General features: G+C 38.4%; 1 protein-coding gene across 2 annotated transcripts in view; it reads right to left on the minus strand.

Annotated features, from left to right (window-relative positions):
* Positions 1 to 24,212, minus strand: part of SLIT3 (slit guidance ligand 3) — a 537,089-nt gene that overhangs the window by 192,339 nt on the left and 320,538 nt on the right. For both annotated transcript variants that reach the window (XM_075056287.1, XM_075056286.1), the window contains exons 8-10: positions 20,983 to 21,054; positions 15,553 to 15,716; positions 506 to 647 (exon numbers count right to left, since the gene is read on the minus strand). In XM_075056287.1, the coding sequence (XP_074912388.1) occupies positions 506 to 647; positions 15,553 to 15,716; positions 20,983 to 21,054 (378 nt within the window). The remainder of the gene's footprint in view (positions 1 to 505; positions 648 to 15,552; positions 15,717 to 20,982; positions 21,055 to 24,212) is intronic.

Genomic DNA, 24,212 nt, shown 5'->3' on the forward strand with positions numbered 1-24,212 from the left:
AAGTGTTAAAGAATTGGGAGTAATAAAATTTGGGAGACAAGAAATAGAAGATAAAATCACCTAGGACAATGTGTTCTGATGTCATGCTTCACTGCATCACAAATACATCTTGCCAAGCTAATAAGAAAACCCTACACCTCTTGTGCAATTCACCAACTAAACCCAAAACAATTCAATTTTAAAAAAAAGGGCCATGTATTTCCTTTTCCTGACTATAGAACTGTAATCCCAGATTTGTCAGATGTAGACACAATCTGAACATAACACGCCAAGAACTTCATCTTGTTTTAGGGTAGGGCAACTTCAAACAATATCTTAATTTACATTAAAGAATGATTTGAGCCCTTAGATCAAAAGAACAAAAGCAAAGAGGACAACTACAATATACCTGGTAACTGCTCAGAACAGTTTTCAAAACATGTGCCTTTCTTCCACACAGGGGGCTATGACATGGACTAAAAATGGAGAGACATGGAAAAGAATGGTGCATTACATTGGCACTTACATTTCCCAAATGTCCTCTGGTAGGTTAGCTGGAATTTCTGTTAAGCCCCTTCCTCGACAATCCACTACATTGTTGCTGCAGGTGCAGGCAGATGGGCAAGTGATGGAACTGGCACTGCACGATGGAGGTTCAGACTGGGGACCTGAGGCATAATGAAAACATTAAATGTTAGTCTTAAAAAATGATCACCTGAGATTTTAACAACAAAATACATCAGTGCCTGAGTTTTCTGGGTCCTTTTATTATATTAAGTAATAATTTATTTGGATTCAGTGAATATACTGTGCTACAAATCAACTGCAGACAAAATGTGTAAAAGATTACTGTGTTCTTATTCTTCCTCAGTCTCCACTCTGTCAATCTCTTTCTCTCAAGAACACTTCTTTGGTGCCCTCCATGATCAACCATATTAATTTATTCAAAGACTTTAAAAATAAGCCTTAAGATCAAGTAGTAACAAGTAACTTTCCAAAAGTTATCTTTGCCTAGAAGTTTCCATTGCACAAACACTCCTTGAGTATTTTTACATACTGAGAGAAGACTGTCATCAAGGATGACTTATGTTTTTGAAATGAGGTTACAAATTATGGCATAAAGACTGGAAATATAAAGCTAGTTTTTTCAAGAATAGACAATGCAGTTAATGGAAACACAAAAAGAATTTAGAAAAATGTGAGTTCAAACCTTCAAATCCTTGCATAATCTAGTAATTCCACTGAAAGACAAGAAGCTACTTACAGAGCAAATGTTCAGCATGAACACGTTGCTCTATATACATTCTAGTCAATCCATTAGATTCAGGTTTAATTAAGTGTCATTAAGTTTTTTTGAAACTGTAGCAATTATGTCAATTTTACTCAAATGGTTATGATTCCTACATTTAAAATTTTGATACATACATACACTTATAGATAAAATGGTTTTGCTACACTAATTAAGGTTATCAAGATGTAGCAGTTATTGACTAATTTATGGTAAGTCATGTTTCCAAAGTACATGTAACACAAGAAACCCCAAGTATCTTTTTGACCAGACACAGAGGGCTGAATGTGAAGGCTTGTGTTGGTAAGAAGTGACAAAAACGTAATAGAAACAGGAAAAACTGGTATTTTTCTAGATTACAGTAGATTATAATCAGAAAACATATTTGGTCTACTGGTTGGAAAAATTAAAACATCATAACTGTCAAATCACAAATACATGTGGAAACATGGAAAACTATACACAAAGCTGTACGTTCTTGGGGTTTGTCTTGGAAAAGACCCATGACTGATACTTCCATAAATTATAACTGCAGGTAACAAGAAGTCCAGAAATATCTGTTTGCAACAATTTGCAATCCAATATCATTATGAGAATTAAAATTTTATAACAATGTAACATTCTTATAAATTTTCTCTCTTGATTTATGCCTACATACCCTCTGGTTTAGCCCTTAACTACGCACAGCAACATCAACTTGTATAGCAAGCCTACATATGTTCCTATTTTCAAAGACTTGTAAACAGCAATGAGAAGTCACCATCAGAAAGACATTCAGTGGTACCTCTAAGTATTGTTATTTTGAAAGGCAGATACAATTTGAAAAGATGGCAGCTGAAAACTTCTACAGACTGACTTCACACTTGCAGAGGGAGACCTTCTGGAAAGCAAAAGACAGTTACTGCAAAATCATGCCTTCCATTAGAAATGTATTGAATTCTAATGTGAATTTGTTTCTGTTTGTCTGAATTTCGCCTAGTTCAAGCAAGCAGTCATCTGCTTTAAATATTATTTTGTAGCCAGGGATGACAGAGCTGCCTTATATTAAAACATACTGCCAAGTTTCAGGACAAGATCACCATTTCAACTGTGTACAAAATGTTGCCAAAATAAAGCATTGGGTATGAAATTTTTGTATTGGGTCATCACCTGACTTTCTGTCAGCAGGAGAAAAATGTGGGTTTCATAGCACTATGTTTTAAATATAGTTTTCACTGATGCTAATCAGAGCTGTGTGCAACTGTATTTTAGCAGACCAGACCTCAGAACTCCAATTCAGGCATCCAGAAATCAGATTTTCAGAGGTAGTGACCTTCTTGAAAAAACCAGGTCTCACAGGACATTTGTGGCATGGGTAGGAGTCAAATTCATTCTTTATGAGAGTGCGCAGCTGCTTTCATCATGAGATGATCCTAATGATCTTTTCTCTTTGCTAAAATATCCTGTCTCATTTATATCCCACTTTCCAACTTCTGTGACAGTGCAGATAAGGATTTTACCAGCAACAGTCTTTTATCTCAACACAGAGCTGGTTTCAGTACTACATCAGCTTCACCCTACAGAAACAACTGGGCAAAAATCTACCATAAAAAAATAATTCAATAATGTAATTAAAATCTAAATCCTAATGCATATGGCCCAAGGAATCAAATTCATATTTATCAGGCAACCTGAACTTTGACTTGTTCTGGTTTCAAAATCTTACTAGACATTGTCTTAACATAGTCTACATATGTGACCATGTATGTAATACAGTATTTAAGTTGTAGCTATTTGAACTAAACAAACAAAAAAAAAAAATAAAAAAAATCTTCACTAGTTAAACATGTATATGTATAACAGGCAGCACAAGCAGCTCTCTTGGGTCTGTCTTCTGGCTATAGAAATGCAGGGCAGACACACCATCATTGTGAATTAATAGATTTCCTTCAAAATTAATGGACCTCTGCTGCATATCACCAACAGCACTGCCAGCTCTGCCTTTCACGAAGTCTAAGGTCTCTGTAAGATTTTAACTGTGACTACTTCCAAAAGTAGCTTATATTGCCTCAAAATGCACACAGGCCTCTGTTACGTTTGCATAACAAAAGCTGTGTTCTTACAACCTGATCACATACATTTTACATTTTCTCTTTGTCTGCCTACCTTGTGGTGCAATACCCAAAACAAAAATGAGGAATGAGGGAAGTGCAAACGAGCTATTGCAAGCTTTTAGGGATAGGAAGAAATTATCTAACTGAGAAGAAACACTTCAGAGCAATCCTTGCTCTCTGGGAGGCAAAAAGAAAGTTGGCAGCAAGGTCAAATCATCCACACACCCTTTATCATCACACATCTGATGTGCTTTCTGAAGAGGCTTTGTAGTGAGGGGAAAATGCATTTTGCACAGTTACAACACTGTGGGTTACAGAAACAGTAATACACTCCCTTTTCATTAGGGCACATCATCAAAAAACCTGACGTATTGCCAGTTGGAGTTTCAAGAGTCTGTTCCTGACTCTACTGCATCTAAATCAACAGTAGAAGATTCAGTGGAACTCAGCTCATCACCTCCACATTTTGTGTGACGCAGTATTGCAGCATGCTCTACGCTAAAGGAATGGTTTGAAAGGAGGTTATTATATAAAGTACTCTGAAAAGAGAGAAGACAGACAGAAACACCAGTCTTCCTTGCAGAAAAAGTGGGCAGCAACAGTAACAAGGTGATAATATCATACTCAGTTAAATATCATGGAACTTTCCAGCAACTTTTTGAATGGAAATGCCAACAGGTAAATCAGAACATTATTTGTGATGCCCACTAAGCCTTTCGGATCCTCTCCAAACAAACACCTGATATATAGTTGACGGAAGCCAACAGGAGTCCTTTTATCTACCCTGAATTTGGACCAAAACCCATTTACCTCTGATTTTCCACTACGAAGGAGGAACTTTTATGTGAACAGAGTTTTGATTTATGGATAGTGAGTAAAACAAATAACCAATTAGTTAACCAGGGAGGTACATGATGTCAAAATAGAGAGAAAAAGCAATAATATGTCTTTATTCTTAGCGCAGACGCAAGTGAAATGGGATGAAAAAACAACAGCTTATGCTGAAAGAAAGTAAAGTAAAATAAAAAGTAAAGAAAGAGGCTGTCTTTGTGCAGACTCTTTATTTTCCACATATAATGAGTGATCAGTTTTCTCATTTCACTCAAAATAGGATGGAAAAAGGAGTATTTTTATAAACTTAATTCCTCATTATAAGCTTGAATTCTCTGAGTATCCCAAAATACCCAGTACTCCTGCCACTTTTGACTGACATTTTGTGCTTAGAGTAAAAATACTTTTGATTCCACGCTGAATACAGCCCTTTATGTTTGGTGAATTTCCTCCTTCTTCATGAGCAAAAGTAGATCTAGACTGTAGTTTTCTGAGAATTTTAATGAAATAAAAAGACCTTGTGCATAAATTGCTATCATTATTATCAAATACTTTTGCTTATGTTTTTCCTTTGCAACGAACAAAATACTGTATTACACATGCACGCTCCACAGGCATCTAGCACATATTCCGTCAGCTCTTTGACAAACAGTCATCTGTTATGGTGAAGTTCTTTTAAACAATGCTATAAACAGAATTTCAAATCTGATTTGGATTTAACTGCTTCAATTAAATGAGGATCTATTGTTAGCTCCATAACAAATCTATAGAATTAAAGCACAAAAAAATCCAAGAGAGTTTAATCACTTAGATGTTTGTATAGTTGTGGAGAGCTGGTAAAAAAAGGACTGGTCAAGAAAACAAGTCTAGGTAGGCTATGGAATTTAAAGTTCTTAAAATTAAAATTTAGGTATAATTTTCATAGGTATGCAAAGTATAAGCATACAGATAGATCAAGAACCCCAGGTAATACACCCTCTAAAGAAGGATATTTGAAATCTAAAAATGAATTTTTCTTTGATGCCAATACTTCTTGAAATGAAAAGACACAGGAAAGCAAAAATATTTCAGGATTCCTGTTTGTGTCCTTCACAAGTGCAGTAAACTCTTTACGGCGTGGATGCAACAAAAGGAAATGGCCATAGACAAGCCAGCTGCATTTACATTCTTTCCCTTCTGAAGTTGTTCTTATTATCTGTCATCTTGTCATTTCAGACTTTTTCTGTTACACAGCAGCACTAGTTCACCATGTTAATTATATTTTTCTATAAGAGATAAAAATCATCAACTCAATTATACATTTTGCTGTAAAAAAACCCAACACTAACAAAATGTGGAAGCTAGGATAGGAACATGATTAACAAAAATTACTATGCTTTTTGTGCCTGATGTAATAGAATGACAGCTTCAATGATTATGGTAGTTAATATCTGGCATGCCATTAGCCTGCACCACTTTATTTTACAGTCTCAGACTATGGGTTAAGGGAAGAGAGGAGAGAGGGGAGAGCCTTAGGACCCAGCAGTTTACAGAGAAATTAAGTGTTTTTTTCAAATAAGCATCTCATTGGCCTCTAGCCTTTTAAGAGCAGCAAATAGACTGATATTACAATTAGAATAGAATGGTTACGGTGTATAAATGAACAGTTTAAATGTCACAGGCATTTAAATAAATTTTGGAATGACTAAATAAACTAAATAATCTCATTTGCACTGACACCCAATTACAGCACACTAAGTAGTGTGCTTTATTACCTCCTCACCTATCCAATTGCCTTTGCAGCAGTTATTTTCCACCAGCAAAATGTTAGTTACTTGTAAAAAATATTAATGGATTTTAAGATAAATCTGACAGGATTTACCAGTTAAAAATCTGTGGTAACTTTAAATCATTTTAAGTATAGCAGACATGAAATTATTGATCAATAAACAAAACACTATAAGTATTGCAGATCTGTGGATATGTTATGACCTTTTGTGGTTTAATTAGATAACCCATTGGAACTTCTTACAATGCTGGGTCATCTGAAATCAATTACTACTACATGAGCTACAGTTTTCACTAGACTCCCAGTAATACAATCTCAAAAAGATACCTAAAGCAGATGTAATGCTCCTGACTAGTGTTTACATGCCAGTATTAAAATACACTTGAGTGTGCATAGTCCTGCAGAGAGATATGGGCAAGTCAATCACAACTAACTATCTGCAAAGTTAACATTCCTCATTGATGGCAAATATTCCACTAATGGAGAAAAATTTGTACAAATGTGTTTATTCTACAGGAATGTGCAGTAAATGGTTTATGCAAATATTTCCATCTATGGTTGTTCAACAGCTTTTTGCTGAGCACAGCATTAAGAACTGATGATTAGTGCCTTGAGCCCCTGACTGATGATGTTAATACCATCAAGTTCATGGTATGCAAAAATTTGCTAGTCATGAATATTCATTATTTGATTCAAGTTCACTGTTTTGCTGAACATTCCCAAACACTAAGTTTATCTGTTAAAAATTCATGGCACATGAACACAACTGTTCTGTAGGCAAAGTCAACATCAATTGGTTTACAAACAAATATGGAGGAATAAAAAAGGAATAATCTAATTGCAGTGAAAGGAAGGTCCAACATAATGAACTTTATTCTACAAAAACCTACTTTGCATGTTTCAAAATATATCAGTAAAGTAACACCATCGAAAATCCGACCTTACTTCACATTGTCTTATCCTAAAAGCAGTAATATTGCAATTATTTAATTAACAATAATAGCACAAAATTGTATGGATTACTTCTAAGCAAAATGGAAGAAAGTAGAACAAAGAAGCAGGCTCACCTTTAACAACTGAGGTTTAATAGGTAGATTTGTTCTTCTGAAGGATTAATAAAACAGAATCTGTGAGACAACTTGAGTCCTCTCAAAATTTTGACAAAGTTGTTTTTCTCTCAGGTAAATTTATTCCATCTAAGTCTTCCATAGGAGGGATTGAAAAGTCAGCATTTGAATGTCTCCTATGCCCTGTACCCACTCTGAGCCTTTCTTTCAAGGTCTTTCTCCAGCCTTGTCAACAGAGGCATTTTCTCCCAAAAGCAGCCAGAACTTAACTTTCTGACTATTGTACCATAAGGAAGGCTGTTAGCATGTATTTGGTTCTCTGGGTTTGTATACTATTTGCTCTTCTAAAACAGGCTAAAGACTAAAAAAATAATGCTACTAGAAAGTCTTAAAAGATGTAGTGTTTCTGCAGTTCAAATGACATCTATGTACAGTAATCTCATTAACGGCAATTTCACAATTTGTATCAGCAGTCTGGAAGGTGCCTATGAAGTGACATTTAAAAATAGGTCCAGAAATAATACACTGAACTTATAAATATATTCAAGCATAAAAATGAAGAGGAAGATAAATTATTTAAGTGAAAGGATACCACCTGTACAAGGTTAAATGATAGATAATGGTCATGATCAATTGTAAGCCTATGAAGGGAGTATAGTTCTGGAATGGCCTTCTAAACAGGTTATCCATTAAAGAACCTGAACTGTTTCACGATGAAGTTTCATAAAGTTATGGAAGGGATAGGAATAGTTTAAGTCTATGCTTTGAGTCCCTGGGGTTTGATTTGCTGGTATTTGAAAAGGAGTTTTAAACATGACTTGATTTTGTTTGATTACACGTTTGTCTTCCCTTCCGCCTGCCCATGCCCCCATGTCCTGCCACAGCTAACACAGGACTTTCCCTGCCTCGGCACAAAAGCTGCTCTCTTCACGAAGAGAAGGATGTCGGGATTCACTTCGGTCAGAAGCATTACAGATTGACACAGGTATTCAGAGGATGTTGGGCAGAATGTGACATTTGTCCTGACAATGACACCTGAGGAGTCCGGCCTGGTCACAAGCTCACCCAATGGCCAGTTCTGGAGCGAGGAGACAGTTTTTTCCAGATAAGTGGGCAAGGACTGAAGAGTGAGGCATCATCCCCTTCCCAGAGCCACCTCAGAGTTTCTTGGACCAAATTCTTTGGCATTTGGGACTTGCTAAGGAACGCAGGGCAATAGCGACTTTTCTTGCCTTCCTCCTGGGACAGGCTGAGGTTGCTGCCTTTGGTCTTTTGCAAGAGACCTCTGATCTATTCAAGCTCTTTCTCGTACCTGGAACCTACAGAATAACATTCTGACGGATCTTCTGACCTAAACATGTTCACCTGCGATTACAAGGAATTAATTCAATGAGCCAGGAAATCCCTTCAGTTTTGGTACGGGGTGTCAGTGCCCCGGCGCTGACAGGGAGGCTGCAGGGGCCTCTGTGAGGTGAGGCCGGGGCTGCCTCATGCCGGGCACGGCCGGTTCCCGCCAGTTCTGGCTGGTTCCAGCCGGTTCCAGCCAGCCGCACAGCGGCCCTGCTGCTGGACACAGCTGAGCCCCTCAGAAGAGCTGGTAGTGCCTCTGTGAAAGTGTATTCGAGAAAGTGCAAAACGGTGCCAGGCAGTGAGGAGTGAGGAAAAAAGTGTGAGAAACAGCGCTGCCAGCAGCAAAGTCAGAGAATAAGGGGGGGAGGAGGTGCTGGAGCAGATCTTGTTCTCTCCCCAGTCCTGCTGAGGAGGGGGAGTGAGAGCAGCTGGGTGGGCATCTGGAGCTGGCCATGGTCAACCCACCACAGTTTTAATGCAACTATATGACATCACTAAATTTCATGGTCAATAAAACAGAAATTCACATGAACCTGATATTGACTGTATGCAACTTTGTATTTGCCACCTATGGAATTCTGCAGTCTTTTTATAAGCAGCTCTATGCTTGAGTACCCACAAATATGTTGCTAATCACATCCAGGTATCAAACAGAAAAAGTCTACAGATTTCATACAAAGGTTTGGCCACATACTCAGAGTCAACCCTGTTCCTTCGTATTTAACATCACTGCTCTCTATGAACTAGTTCAGAACAAGGCTGTGGTACTGATCTGTGGCAGGACAGACCACCATGATGCATTGCCATTGTATACCAAAATACTACCAACATACTAGTAATAAAACAAGCCACTGGTTTTGGACATTAACGTAAAAACTAATCATGTTATTATTCTTACAGCAATGGTTAAAAAGCTCAAGTCTGAATAATTATATCCCAACCTGCCATCATTAAATAAGCATTAAAGACCTACACATACTGCTTTGGGGAAAAGAGAATTCCAGAAAAAAGGTAATTATATTGAGAAGGTAAGACATCATTTTTGAACAGTAAAACTAAATTTACTGTAATTTAAAGCCAATTTTCAGCTTTGATCTTCAAAGAAATATTAAGTGCCTTAATAAATACATATTTATCCCTCGGATTTGCAAGATGGTCTCCCAAATAAAAATCCACCGTATGTGGTACCTTACATACAAAGGAATTCAAGAAATAAATTCTTACAGTATGAAACAACATAACTGCTAGTGCTAGAGTAAATTTAAATTTGTAATAAGAAACTTAATGGAAACAGAAAGCAAAGTGATAAATAGCAATTAGTATCTCTCCAAACCTCCTGTAGGATTTCATTTGAGGAGCAACTAACAAATGCTCAGTATTGAAATGTTTATTTAGACTAGATGTCAATGTTAGTTTGTGGTAGCAAATTACAACAGGAGGTAAAAATTCTATAGGAGTTCCACAAAAATTTTCTAAGGCCAAATTTAAAACACAATTTTTACCAAAAGGTTTTAAAGTCATACAACACTGAAAGTCCTGCATAGACTCCATTGTAAGAGCACTTACTGGGTCTGTTGATGGTCACAAAAAGCATGAACCAACTTAACAGTGAGAAAAAAGATGTTATTTCTCAAATATGACTCACAGGTCACTCTTTTGGAAAGAAGTCAAAGTTAGAAGAAATGGTTAAGCTCACTTCTAAAAGCAATAAAACAGCTGTACAATGAGGATATCCTGCACAGCAGAAAGTGACCATTCACACACACACACACACACACACACAGAAAAAGGCCGCCTCCTCCCATTTTGTTTATCCAGCTTCTTGTGACCATTAAAACTGAGGGCCATTAGCAGCCCTTCTCTGCATGAACTGGGATGGACTGCATGGAGAGAAACCGCTCTGTTCTGTCAGGAGCAATTGCTACTGCCCACCACTAGCAAAATTTGCATCATTAGCAAATAGTCCTTGTCCCTCTTGAGTTTCCAGGGAGCACCAATCTTCCGTGCTAGCAGTACCTTCACATCCCATGTTGAAAGCAGCAGACCTGCTGCTAGTTATGCAGATATACTATTGCACAGAGTCTCTTAAAGGAGCAGATGGGGGGGAGTTCCTCTCCCCACACACTTTTCCTTTGGCATCTTCTGAATGTTCTCATTAAGATACTAAGCCTGAGGAGTGCTGTTTTATTAGTTACTCATTGTTGGTTGCCTCCTCAACAATATGCTAGGAAGTTATTAGGAGAAAAAAGGAGCAAGACAATCTACTGAGTTTTGTGGTCTGGGCCAAAGAGTAACAGCTATGTTTTAAGACCATTTGACCTCAACTAAACAAATAAATCTGCTTCCTCATTAGGGCTTCCAGTCTGCATTAAGCAGCAGGAAGCTAACATATTTTCCTCTTTATTATACCTCAGCTGCAGTCTCACTGTATGGATCAGAAATTCTAGGTCTTCAACCAAGATTGGGATCAATCCACTATTTTCTTAAAATCAGTATCAGTTTATTTAGCCAGAAATCACTAGACAACTGGATCTGGTAATGATTTCTCTCTTGCATCAATTTCAGACTAAATTTTAACACATTTAATCCAAATCATGCATCTTGATTTTCTTCAGGTTCTCATAGATCCTTCGAATGGGAACTAAGGATCAGGAATCTGAGAAAACGGTTTCTAATGAAAAAGAGAATGATATATGGATCCAACTTCCTTCTCTACAATGCTTGTTTCATTATTAAAGAAAACTATCTTAAGAAAGTACTTAAAAATCACATCTGTTACACTTATGCTTTGCTAAATTTCATATCACAAGACATACAGGACAAATCAGCTCCATATTAATGTCAAGATTTTAGTATCTGGTGCTTCATACGTAAGAAAAGCATGAATCCATTAACTGTTAGAAATATCAATCTGTGGTCTGTGCTAAGGAATCTCATCCAATCTTCATACTCCATTGTAAATGCTGTCCACTGTAAAATGCCTCAAGCTACTGGCCAAAACTATAACAAATCTGTATCAACCTGCACCTTCAGAGTCAACACCAAGGACTAACATACTGCCTCAGAATTGGCAGCAACAGTACAAGAGAAAAATCAACTTCCTCCCACCACGCACTGAAATCAACCCACAGTCTCTGCCTGCTTATCTACCAGATAGTCTCCTCTGCAAGCAACCAGTTGAGAACTGATGACATTTGAGCTGTTCTGACAGCAGCTAGCTGAGGACAGCAGTGGCTGAAGTATGCCACACACCACAGTATGAGATACAATGCTCCTGAATGCATCTGCTTTATTCTTAGATATGCCGTTCAGATGCATATTTATTTTCTCATGTATATACTTAAAAAACCCAGAAAGATTCATTATTGTAAAAAAATCCAAATGGGGTGACTCAGTGGGTTCTGCACAGAACACTGAAAAGACCAAGGTGTTGCTGATGGTATAACTTCATGAACCCAGTGCTGCAGTTTGCAAAGCTTTACAGCCATGCTAATGCAGGTGAGAAAACACATTATGACTTGACATAACTGATCAATATGTAGAGTAATTTCAACTTCAGTAACTAAAGAGCAGGTAGAAGAAAAATCAAAGAACCATAATAAAACTTATATGAGAGGAAAATGAAGTAAAATTACTATCCTAAGGAGGTCAGAGGAGGATGAGGGGTGGGGGGACAGAGTTACTGAGACAGAGTTAGAGAAAGAGAAGCCAGTTCAACAGTGAAATGTCTGAACATGGAAAGGAAGCTGGGTTTCATCCAAGCAAAGACTGGAAGGCTCTAAGAGGTACCGAGCATAAGCCAGCACCCCCAGAGGCTTCTTTGCTAGCTAGGGGAATATAAAAATAAACAGTTCCCAAGGATCAGAGTGCAGGTAGTATTTCAACTGACATTAAGTCTTTGCTTAGTGTACTGTTTTCTCTTGTCCCGGCAATGTGGCAGTGAATTGCAAGGTTATGGTGGAGAGAGAGTAGAAAGACATCATGCTATCTATGTGCAGCACATCAACAGGGGCACTCATCCTTTGGTGCCACACAATTTCCCCTTCTACAACATACTGTTTTGTAGGAGACTGCCTCACCAAACACATCCCAGAGCTCAATAAGCGGCTGTGCAGGAGGAAGAGTCTGTTTGGAGATTTCTTTGGGAACAGATGGCTTTAAGGCAAAGGCCCAGGAAGGCTGCTCTGTCAGGGGTGGCTCTGGAGGAGAGACTCTGCTATGAGAAGGGGACAGTTTGCTGAAGCAGCCAGCCAGAAGGCCCTGGCGGGTGACAGGACTGCCAGCAGTACTCAGCACTCTCCCCCGATTGTGAGGGGCCATCTAGTCCCAACCCTGCTCATTTCTGTTAATGACCTTTCCTCTGCCTCCTCAGTAACACAAATCCAATGAGACATATTTGCAAACCTATCTCCAGGCAACTGCACACTATTTGATCCTACACATTTACCTACAGTTCTGAGCCAAATACTCATGGGCATGAACAAGTGAAACCTGGAATAGCTTTTCCACTGCTCACAATTTGTCTACAAGTGCCATTTGAATTAGCATTTTTATAATTTATGTGCAGAAGCTGAACAACATTTTTTGAAAGTCTGACTCTCAGTTTACACAGGTATGACTCAGTTTACACAGATATAATCTGCACATAACTCTGACTTCAGCAACATTATCTTGAGAGACTTTGCACCTGATGCTTATAAACATCACGGTACAGGACCGGTAGCAGAGTGTCCAGAAGGAATCAAGCAATTTGGGTTTCAGTTATGGCACATCTCTATCAGTGTTTCACTTTTTCTTTTCCAACGTATGCTATTCCTTGGTATGTAGCAGGCAAAACTTGTTTCCAAAGGAACATTTGTCATAAAATTATTTTAAAAAAATAATTTTGCATAGGGTTCAAAGAATAACCAGAAGTTTTTCAAGGATGCTTTTCTTCTTTCCCCAAATTATTTGATTCTACTCTTTCTGCTTTGAAGCATGCAACAGCACAAGCTTTGAACTAGAATGCTCTGCTGAAGCCCATTTTACAGTGGAGGAAAAGCTGAGTTTTCTTTTGCTGTGATGATATCCCCACTGCCATAAAAACACAAGTGCTTGAAATGCTGAGCCTATACTTAAACAGGGTAGTTCACTACATTGTATTTCAGCTCTTCATAACTATGATGCAAAGGTGGCTTTCACTGCCAGCTTGAGGCTAGTTACAGTGATTCATATAAGCTTAAATTGTATAAAATTCCATTGCAGAGGGACCAGTTCAGTTCACTATTCACCTGCTGTCCTAGTTTGACTTCATAGTCAAACACTAACAAATTATGCTGTAAAATCAGGAATAAGAACTGTAATAAGGAGCAGGGAAGATTTATATCCTCTTTAAACTAGCTGTCCATGTAGGTTTTTGTCGAAATAGCACGTACTAAGTTGAGTTCTTTGCTAAATCCTCCACTAAAATGAGCACTTCAAATGCATTTCTTTTTCAGTATATTTCATTTCCCAAATGAGGATTAGGGGATACAGTTGATGGACTCTCTCACTGGAAGCTTCTTTCCTTTAATTTTTATTAACTTATGTCTAAAAAAAAAAAGCAGGCCAATCTTGAGAGTTCTCTTATATGTTCTTGGTCCCACAGGCAACCGTTAAAAACCTTTTTCTCTTTTGGAAGTCATAGTCTGCACAGAAAATTCCGTTTAGATGAGTTCTGTCCACGTCACATTTCTCATTCAGCAATTATTATCTCTTCTCCTGATTTAAACAACTCTTCTTCCTTCACTTCACTATATCATAAATCCAAATAGCTGAACTCACACCCCATCTGAAACTTCATTTCATAAAAAGAAAAAAATGCTGTCGTTACCTCTTTGGTAAAATTTGATTCTGCTAATAGTTTAATTCATTTATTCATTTCTTTTATCCTTCCTCTCCCAAGACTGTTAGATTTCTAAACTTTTCTTTTAGTTAAACTTTTGACGTAATTTATCAGATATTCTGGGCATCATCAAATCTCCACAACTGTGTAGAAGCTTCTCAGCACTCTTGAAAATCATGTGACAAAAGTCACTGGTGCACAACTTCATTTTCTATGTGTCCACAACACTTCCTGCATACCTTCAGGGCTGGGCATTAATTTACCATCCATGATACAGCTAAGGGGATCAAATGCTTCTTCTCTAAGTACAACCATTTCTCTCTTTCTTTGTCACATGTAGAAGAAACTATAGAAAAAAGGCATTCCTAAAAACATTTCTAGCATAAGCACTTGTACTGTATCTCCATCAGTCAACCCATGTACAAAGAAAGAGAATAAAGCTTTAGGGCTCACAAGCTGAGAGAGATAAAGAACACAATACAAGACTCAGTCTATCAAGATTAGGACTCACATTGGCTTCAGAACAAGCTCCCTGTGTTACCATTTGGCTTGCAAAGCTCTTTCCAAACTTGTGTCTTGTATCTTTCTTTTTTTTTCCACACATACACACTGCCATGCATCTCCTCTGCCAGATCTCTTCCTGTCAGCCAAATTCAGACATTTCTTTTTCATTTTTTTCTATTTTTTTCTCTCTCTTTTCTTTCTTTCTTTTTCTTCTTCTTTTAAGAAAATGTGTTTCTATCACAAAAGACCCAAGTGTAGTTCCAGAGACTTGATGAATAGGCCCAACATATATACTCATGGTTTGTGAGTTGGCCATGTATCATCAGCCTCATTTATCAGTGTGGAAACTTGTAGAACAGCAAAGTGCATTGGCTCCTTACGAATCCTGTTTCAGTCCCTGGGATAAAAATCTGCTCCTCGTGTTCTATAGTCCAATCATTTATCAACAGACTTAGATTAGCATTTTCTATTTCCTTTCTTTTGTATTCCAGTCAGCTGTAGAGCTCTTCCCTTGAGAAATACCAAATTATCCACACTTAATTGATTTCTTATGTTGATATCATTGGCAATGCTAAAGTAGAAAAAATAATTTGAGAACTGAAATGTTAACTGGAATCCAATAATTCTTATAAAGCTGAAAAAATTAATAGTTTGATCTACTCCCATACAGTTTAGTAATGACAGAAACAAACAGGACTGCTACAGAATGGCATTCAAACACAACATAGTAATTTTCCACTCACTGTTTTTATGTGAATATCAATATAAAACCATCAGCTGTTAGACAAATGAGTAATTGGCATCATTACCAGAGCAGACAAAGTCCTTCTTCTGAACCTCCGCCACAAGAAAACCGCGCAGGTTTACAGGTGCCAAACAGAAGGTGAACTGCCCGATAGTGCGCCTCTGCCGCAGCCAGTCAGACAGCCAAGCCAGGTGGCAGTCGCAGTGCAGGAAGTTGGAGTGAAGCCGCCTACAAAAGACAGAACAACCCTAAAGTTGTTAGTAGTTTTTTAAACAGAAGACACAAACCAGAGCAATCAAGTACAAGTCTGGCTCTTCGCTACAGTGTAAGCAGGATCACTGCAGGTTATCTGTTACAGCTGAGTCAGGTCTTGGTCGTCTACATTACCATATAATATATGTGCCTGCATATAAATTAGTGCTATTATTTATAATGTCTTGGAAGAATGAAGTTAAATAATTACCTGCCTACAGGTAATCATGAGCTGGCCATTCTAGAGAAAAGAACATGAAGAATTTAAGATTCCTCCAAGTAATCACGTTGCCTGTGATTTCGTATCAGAAATAACTGTGTGAATGTGATATCTTTGAGTGAATTCAAAGGGTGGCTTGTATAAACATGAGGACCAGGCTGAAAAACAGGATGATAGGTGATTCTTCCCTCTTCTCTCTCCTTTGTGGGGAGGAAGGAGGGACAGAGAGTAAGAGAGAGAGAGAGAGAAAACCCACACACCAGAGGCTATTGATACCTTGTATGTTCCTGTATTGCCTGAACAAATTCATCAATGCTCTTTACTGTGGCAATTTAATGCAAGTGTGCAGGTTCTAGACAGGAATTTTCAAGTAATGATGAAGGCGGTGACCACGACAGGGTCATGCCACACAGCAATGCAGGGGCCATTCTTTGTCATGGAAGATCTAGCCACACAGCTCCCTTCTCAGCCTGCTTCATGCCTGGCACTAGAGACTTGCAGAAGCATTGTCACATTGTGGGGGGAAGTCTGCAAAATGACAATGCGTTCAGGGAGCAAATCTGGTAACTTTAATAGCTACCAAACTTTAGGTCAAAACAAAAGCCCAGGACATTAATTATTTCATTCCTTGTAATGAGTCATACATTTGCAGTGTTATACCAAAGCTGAAATGATAAAACAGATTGAAAGTCCTGTCAGAAATGGTTAGACAAAGCATTATTCACTAATATTACAGGCATTACATTTAAAAAAACCCACACAATTGGTGTGCACAGGATTTAGCCCTGTCCATCCACCAAAGAAATTAACTGTCTGTGAGATCTTCATATTGCACAGTGGCAGTGCAGGTCAGCAGTGGCGCCCAGGCTGACAGTCCCCAGATTTGTATGTCTGGGGTGGGCAGTCACAGTGAAAGACTACAAATCTGGAACTGAGAGTTTATGCTGTGGAGATGGAAGATGCTAGTCTCCTGGGAGCACTGTAAAATGCAATTGTTTTAGAAGGATGGCTAGAAGACCTTGTGTATAGGGATTATGAAGCCATTTAATTGACACTGCAGTAAGTTAGATTTCTAGTAAAATGTTTTCTTATTATGAACCATTAATCTGCCTGGAACACTTTTTGTTGATTGAAAGAACAAAAAAATATATTTGCAAAGAAAATGGAACAAATATCATCTAGCCAGAAATTATCCTAAGTAAGACTTTGTTCTAACTTAGAGAGTAAGCATTGCGTTTAAATCCTCCAAGTCTTATCCCTTCCCACCACCACAGCAGTCAACAATGATGCTTAGAATCATCTTCCTTCAGGAACTGAAGCAGAGCTCATCCCATGCCCTGCCCTGCATCCCCTGTATGGATGCAGGTAGGCAGAAGTAATAAAACCGCAATTTCACAAAAAGCGGTAGCTTTCCAGTTCTGTGAGTTGTGTTTTTTTTCCTTACTAAATTTGTATAGCTGGTTTCTGGGTTTTCCCATTTTAGTAGTGCAAACTGTCACGTCTTTGCCAGCTCACCTGCCTCAGCAGAGCCCTAACTCATTAAAGTTTTTTGTGTAGATATTCTACAGTTTGCTTTTGAGAGGACACCATTTAGAGAGCCTATCAAGTTTAACAAAGCAGCCTGTTAGAATATATTTTTGATAATTATATTAATGAATACAGCCACAAAAAGACTTTTCACAGTACTTCAGAAGCATAATACACCAATTCCCTGTAAACATGAAAAGCACTGAAGTGATTTGGTACATTTTCAGTTTACCCTTAAATAAAAAAATTAAAAGAAATTATGCAATTACCTATCTCAGTAGTCACTCACACCTGCAGAGACAACAGGACACTTACCATTAAGCAAATAGGTATGGGGGACATGTTCTAACATAAATAAAGCTGTTTCAAGCAAAGGAAAGCAGATCAATAAAAACTAATTCCTGTCACTTCCAATCAAGGCTAACAGATCAATGAAACTTAGCAATGGAAAAGACAGTTAAATAAAAAAGGTTAGCACAGAAGAGCTGATTTTTTAAAAGAATTCTCCAAGTGCTCCAAATCTTACTAGCAATTTTCTCTCTCTTTTTTCTTTCTTTCTTTATTCCCCTGAGAGGTCATGTTCAAGTTGAATATCCCTTTTATTTTTCCTTCTCTGTTCTTAAATGAGCAGATTGTTTTGAGACTCATGAAGATAAAGCTATTTATGCACAAAACTATCACAGCAGATGCAGCTGCAGCACAAGCAGCCCCAAATGTCCTGGTAATGGATCTTACTAGTGTGTAAAAAGAGACACATAGGAAAAACACTATCCACACCACACTAGGCCTCAGCTGGATGGAAAATAGGGCTTGTCCCTACTTAAGTAATATCCAGACCAGGGACTCCCTGCAAGAGCTTCTGAAAAAAAGCACGTCTAAGTGTGAAGATATTTGAGAAGGTGTACAAACTGATGATCATTTTTTAAGAAAACAGTAGAGTCACCAAACTGTAATGAACATCATTCACTCTCCATTTGGACTGAATTTGCATCAACAACCAAGAGATTAAGTAAGTAGCAGATCTTATTCAGCCATTATGCTTCAGATAGCTTTCTCCTTCTAGGCAAACTGTTCATTGAGGTTGTATATTAACACAGGAGGAACAGGTTATCAAGTGAAATAAAGCTCAGGAAACTAGAGAGAATATTAACATTTCCCCCCAAATAATATCTTTACAGAAATATTTTACATAGGTGAACAAAAACTGATCAGTTTTACATGTGCTCAGGTGTATGTTAGTTGTTAGGGTATTACTATCCGTTTACACAAAACTTGGTTAAATCAAAACAGTATTAGCCTAAATTCTGAATAGAAGATATTCAGAAAATATTGAGTAATATGTAGCTATGCAAACTTGTTTTGTTAATAATTATAATTAATAAAGTATTAATTGTGAAAAGTGCTAGGATGACTTGGGGATAGAGGAAGAATTTTTAATATGAAGGAGCAGCAGAAGAAATTATGAAATGCTATTTGATTCCTGTATTTATCTTATATTAATTACTGTTTTGATGAATTTTCTGCCTCTGCTGAAACAGATGGAAGGAAACATAGAAAGCTAAACTATTTTACTGTATTTCCACCTGTCTATGTAGGATTTTTCAATTCCTATATTCAACAGCTAAGAAGGGTACTGTGTGTTATTTGGCAGTCTTTGGAGACTGAAACATGCCACCTGATATTGATGAAACTACCTTTTACAGAACATGAGGTGAATGAATACGAATGCAAGTTTGCAAAGGTGCCCTTTTAGCCATAAACCCTAAATTAAATTTCCAGCAAATCCTTTTAGAGTGGGTCAGCATTCATGTTCTATAAAATGTGGCTCTCAGAATTCAATATAAAAGCTTCCCTTTATAAATCCTATTTATGACTTCCTTCCCTTTTTTTTTTCTTTTTTTTTTTTTTTTTTTCTCCTTAATTACAGCAGAGGGGGATTAGTCAGTGTAAGTCTCCAGGGAGCTATATACAAAGCCATCTCCAAAATTAAACTAAAAGGAAAATGACAGAAGGCATTGAGCTCTGGTAACAGACGAGACTGACTAATCTGAAGAAGCCAAGCAAATTTTCTGGACCACTGTGACTGAATGAGAAAAGGCAAAACTCCAGAAACCTTAACCCTATACCTTTATCTTCTTTATCCACTCTCTTCTAATAGACAAACATCTAATTTCCATTTAATTACTTCCATTAAGATCTATGAATGTCACCATTTAATGAAGAATGAAAATTTAAATCAGAGGTTATCTTATATAGATTCACATGAGTGAGAGCCATTTTTCTTCAGTTTTGTTAACTTATTTAGTAGGATTTTACACATAAATATGGAGCGTCCTTGAAGCATTTTATCTTTTCAGTGCCATAGACAATTTTCAGGCTAGCTACTATTTCCCTTTCTTTGCTTTTAGAACTAAATACGTTTTGGTTGAGTTTGAGATTTTGGAGGAAAAACAGAGAGACTTTGTTTAAACATGACTTTTCCTTAAGTTGTGTGTATATCCTGAAGGAATTTAAAGGAATAATTTATTTAAAGAAAATGTTTTTGGTAGGCTATGGCTAAATTATACAAATGCACACAGTCTAATTTCACGGTCTTTGTATTTTGGTCTACTAAAGCTGATCAGAGCTTTTCCAGTGGAATGGTGCCCAGCTACAGAAAACAGGATTTGATGTAAGAGAAGCTTTTATAAAATATGCATCAGAATCAGTGACATTTTGTTTCAGAAAGTATCTGGAAAAGACGCTTTTTTCAAGTTCTTTAAAAAATTTCTTGTTTCAGAAATTAGTATTCTGAATTTGAAAAGAAGAAATAGGATTTAAACACAGGACATTAACAAAGTTAAATAACTTGATCCATCTGAGCAGTTTTCATAATTTTGATGATGCTCCAGCTTGGAACACTTTTCACATTACGGATTTTCCCATGGGGAAAAAAATGCTAGTTTCACTTCTGGGAAATGCAAAATCCTGGCTCTTCCCTAACGCGGGGTAAATCCAGGGCCCCGAGAGCACCAGCCGCCGTCACAACCCTACTCGGCCTCCCCGGGGGCTCCCCGGGCTCCCCCAGCCCTGCCAGCGCCCAGGAGCCCGGCACGGCCCAGCCAGGGGCTCTCAGGCCCTGCCCCAGCTGTGCCGAGCAGTGCGGGTCTCCAGCCCTGCCCCAGACGACCCTGCCTGGCCGTGGGCCCCGCTGGAGCTGGTCCCCACCATGTCCCGGGGGGTCCTCAGCTGTCCCCATCCCCACAGATGGGCCCGAGGCTGCCCCCGTGGAGGGGGGTCCCTGCCCGCCACGGCCCTCGCAGGGTCAGCCTTGTTCAGTGACTGTCTTCCTCAGGAGAGCAGGGTGAATTGTTCACCTTGGGAAGAGACTGAAATAAGACTACCACAAGGCGACAAATATCCAAAGAGATGGCTGACACCATCATCATCATCACTATTATTATTATTATTATTATTATTATTATTATTATTATTATATTCGAATACGTTACTCACAGAGTCCTGATCTTTGGCATGTGATTGAAACTGGTAACAGGAATGCGGGTGATGTTGTTATTGTTGAGAGTCCTGTTAGGAGAAAAAAAAAGAGACAAAAGAGAATAACAGATTGATCAGTTATTTACAGTTCTTTACCAACACACTATTTACAGAAACAGGCTGCTAAAACTCTTCTTAACAAATCTGCCAGGCTGCGAACAGTAAGACATGCTGACCGATACCTCAGACAATTTGTCACATATCGTGAAAGATACTGTTAGGGCAGAGCAACCAACAGCTGCACAAGAATGGATGAAGGTTACTATTTACCATGTCTGAGTACCAAGGAGTACAGGAGATGAGTTTTTATCAACTACTGGAATGGACCCCAACTTTTTGGTTAAGCTGCCACTTGCTTGAAAACCTGGTGCAACTTGAGTGGAGGAACATCAAGCTCGCATACTGCAATAGGAAAGCTTTGCTCTTAAAGCGCTCACTCTCACACCAAAAGAGAGCTGTTGACTCTCACGGGCTTGTTAACACAGCCAGCTTACATGGACAGACAGCTCAAATTGCCCTTTTGAAAACATACAGATGGACGGGTACCCTTTCTTTGGTTTCCTTATGAAAAAATATATGGGTAGTGGAACAGACTGTAATAAAACATGTCATGACCCAGGCATGTAAGGATTTCTGCTGCTCTATCAAAGCAGAGCTTAAAGAGAAAATGATCTCAGCTGCTGGTAGGGACCCCCTTAGTGCTTCTTACAAAAAATGAACCAACTCGATTATCATCAGCTGAGTGTGCTGCTCCCATTTATGTAGCTCCTAATTATATCAATGACTCTCTAGCAAATTAGAAGCTATAAAGATTATCAAGATGGCACAGGAAATGGAAAGCACTCCAACAGGGCATAAGTGCCATGCTCCAAGTGTACCAAATCTGCAAATACAGTAGCCCAGTTTGTCACAAGATTTGATGGGACCGGTGATGACTCCATGTCCCACTGTGGCCAATCCTGCTGCCGGTAGCAGCTGCCTATTTGAAACGTGTGGTGTCCACAGCAGTACAGCATGAAGCGACCTCTGCTTTATACAAGGGCACAGCACTCCACAGGGTCACTTTGGTAGAAGATAGTGCTTTTGTACATTTGTTTATGTGTTGAAGAAAATACCTGCGGAAGCAACCTAAAGGCACACTACCCTTCCCTGAACTATTTAGTTGTTCCAATGTTATGTATTTACATAGGACATTTAATTAAAAGCTGTTGAAGAGTTTTACAGAAGTTAACTAGCCCTCTTGGTCACCTGCCAATTTAAAAACATTTTTACAATTCTGGCTAGAAATCCTTTGGCATAACCATCATCTACAACATCAGCAGATTAAAGCTAAATTAGATTATACCCTATTAAGACTGTGTTTCTGGTACACAGGAAGATGCACAGGCATACTGGCAAAGCCAGAAGGTTGCAGGGTAACACAGCTACAGGCAGGCACTCTCAAGAGAGGTGCGTGACCAGGCTCTGACACTGGCAGCAGCGTGTTTGTGTTACTGCTGCACTGCAGAACAGACAGGACAGAACATGACCACTTTGTTAGTAGGATCGTAGCTGGTATTTCAGCATAGTGCTGCACCAGATGGATACACTAATGATCTGGAGCCAGCTTGGGGCTGACATACCCATGGCAGCAAACTGCACCAACAGAGCAAAATTACCCTTCCTTTCCAAATCTGCGAGCAAAGTGAGTCATGTCAGTAAAAGCAAAGTTTTGGAAATCTGGAAACTGCATGCGAGATCTGTTGCCAGAGATCTGTGTCAGTCAAGTCACACACGTTCACACACCAGGCTGATAAGAGCTGTAAGCCTTAGTGCATCATGGCTTATATTAAAATATATAGTATTCATTCCAGATCCTCTGGAAAATTTGATGCTGCTAAAAATTGAACAAGAAACACATAGCTAAGTATGGGATCAATGGGTATACAAAATTATCGGTTTGTGTATGCAATTTCTCAGTACTCAAACACAGTCTATTATAAATTTACTGGATAAGATGAAGAAGGAAATACTGTCAACTTCAGAAGTAAACCTGAAAGTAAGCTCTTACAGCTATCAGCCATGTCATTTCATCAGCTGTGCATCACAGTCTGCACATGCACTGCCTTACTCTGGCTTCAGCAGTGGAAGTGAACACGAGTATCAGTGTACATCTGCAGGGCTGAAAAGCTCTACCTTTGAATTCCTGCTAACGTCATGATGACAACATGAATGTCCCACTGTGGCAGTTTATATGGTGCAAAATGAACTTCTCTGTCATGTAATTGCTACTGCTTGATTACCTTATTTAGCCAGTGATACAAACGAAAGTCTTTTGCGGACAGTTAGCCAAAACAAGTATGTATAACAATTTCAGAAAGTGAAGAAAACCTCTTAGAAGAGTGCATACATATATACATCAACACAGCCACTTCTCAATATCTATATTTATTTGCTATTTGCATTTGCACATGCATGTTGGGAAGTTCAAACAGGGCTCACAAATGGAATTTCTACTTGCACCACCATTATTTTTCATAAACTTGAAAATATAATTCACCCTTTACCTCAGTTGCCTGTTACATAAAAATGAGCTATGTGCTTGGTTGGAAGATTTTAGGTATACACTGATAAATAAAAGCCACATGTAAAGTCAACTCACAAAAATTTAATCACATACATAGCTGATGTCTGAATAGGTCACACATGGCACTATAGAAGTCAATGGAAACCATAGGAATTCAAGGGAGACTTTCTATTGATTTCAAAAGGACATGGATTGGATTCAGGCAGAACAGGACGTGACAGTGAGCTTCCTTCTGTGCTAACTGAGGGTAGAGAACACATCCCTGTCTCCCAGTACAATTCTTCATCTGGATGCAGAAAGGTCAGCCTTTACTTCTGATTTGATGATTCAAAAATATTGTTTAATTTCTTAAAATATTTCTGTTTAAGACAAAGCATTATTCCAATCACGCAGTATTTCTACTCACAAAGTATCAGATGAGAGTGGCTCAGGTTTTGCCCCTAATAAGCAAAGGTTTCCCATAATTCATCAACAAATATATAACCATCCTTCTAAGAATCCTCAGTGCTGAATTAATATACTCCTTAAACACAAATTTCAGGGATAACTCTAGCAGATAGCTATTGTGCAGATGACTTAGTAGCATACTATTTCATTGATATTTAAATGTTAACCATAATGA

Source organism: Buteo buteo, chromosome 24, assembly GCF_964188355.1.
Source record: "Buteo buteo chromosome 24, bButBut1.hap1.1, whole genome shotgun sequence".
Lineage (NCBI taxonomy): Eukaryota > Metazoa > Chordata > Aves > Accipitriformes > Accipitridae > Buteo > Buteo buteo.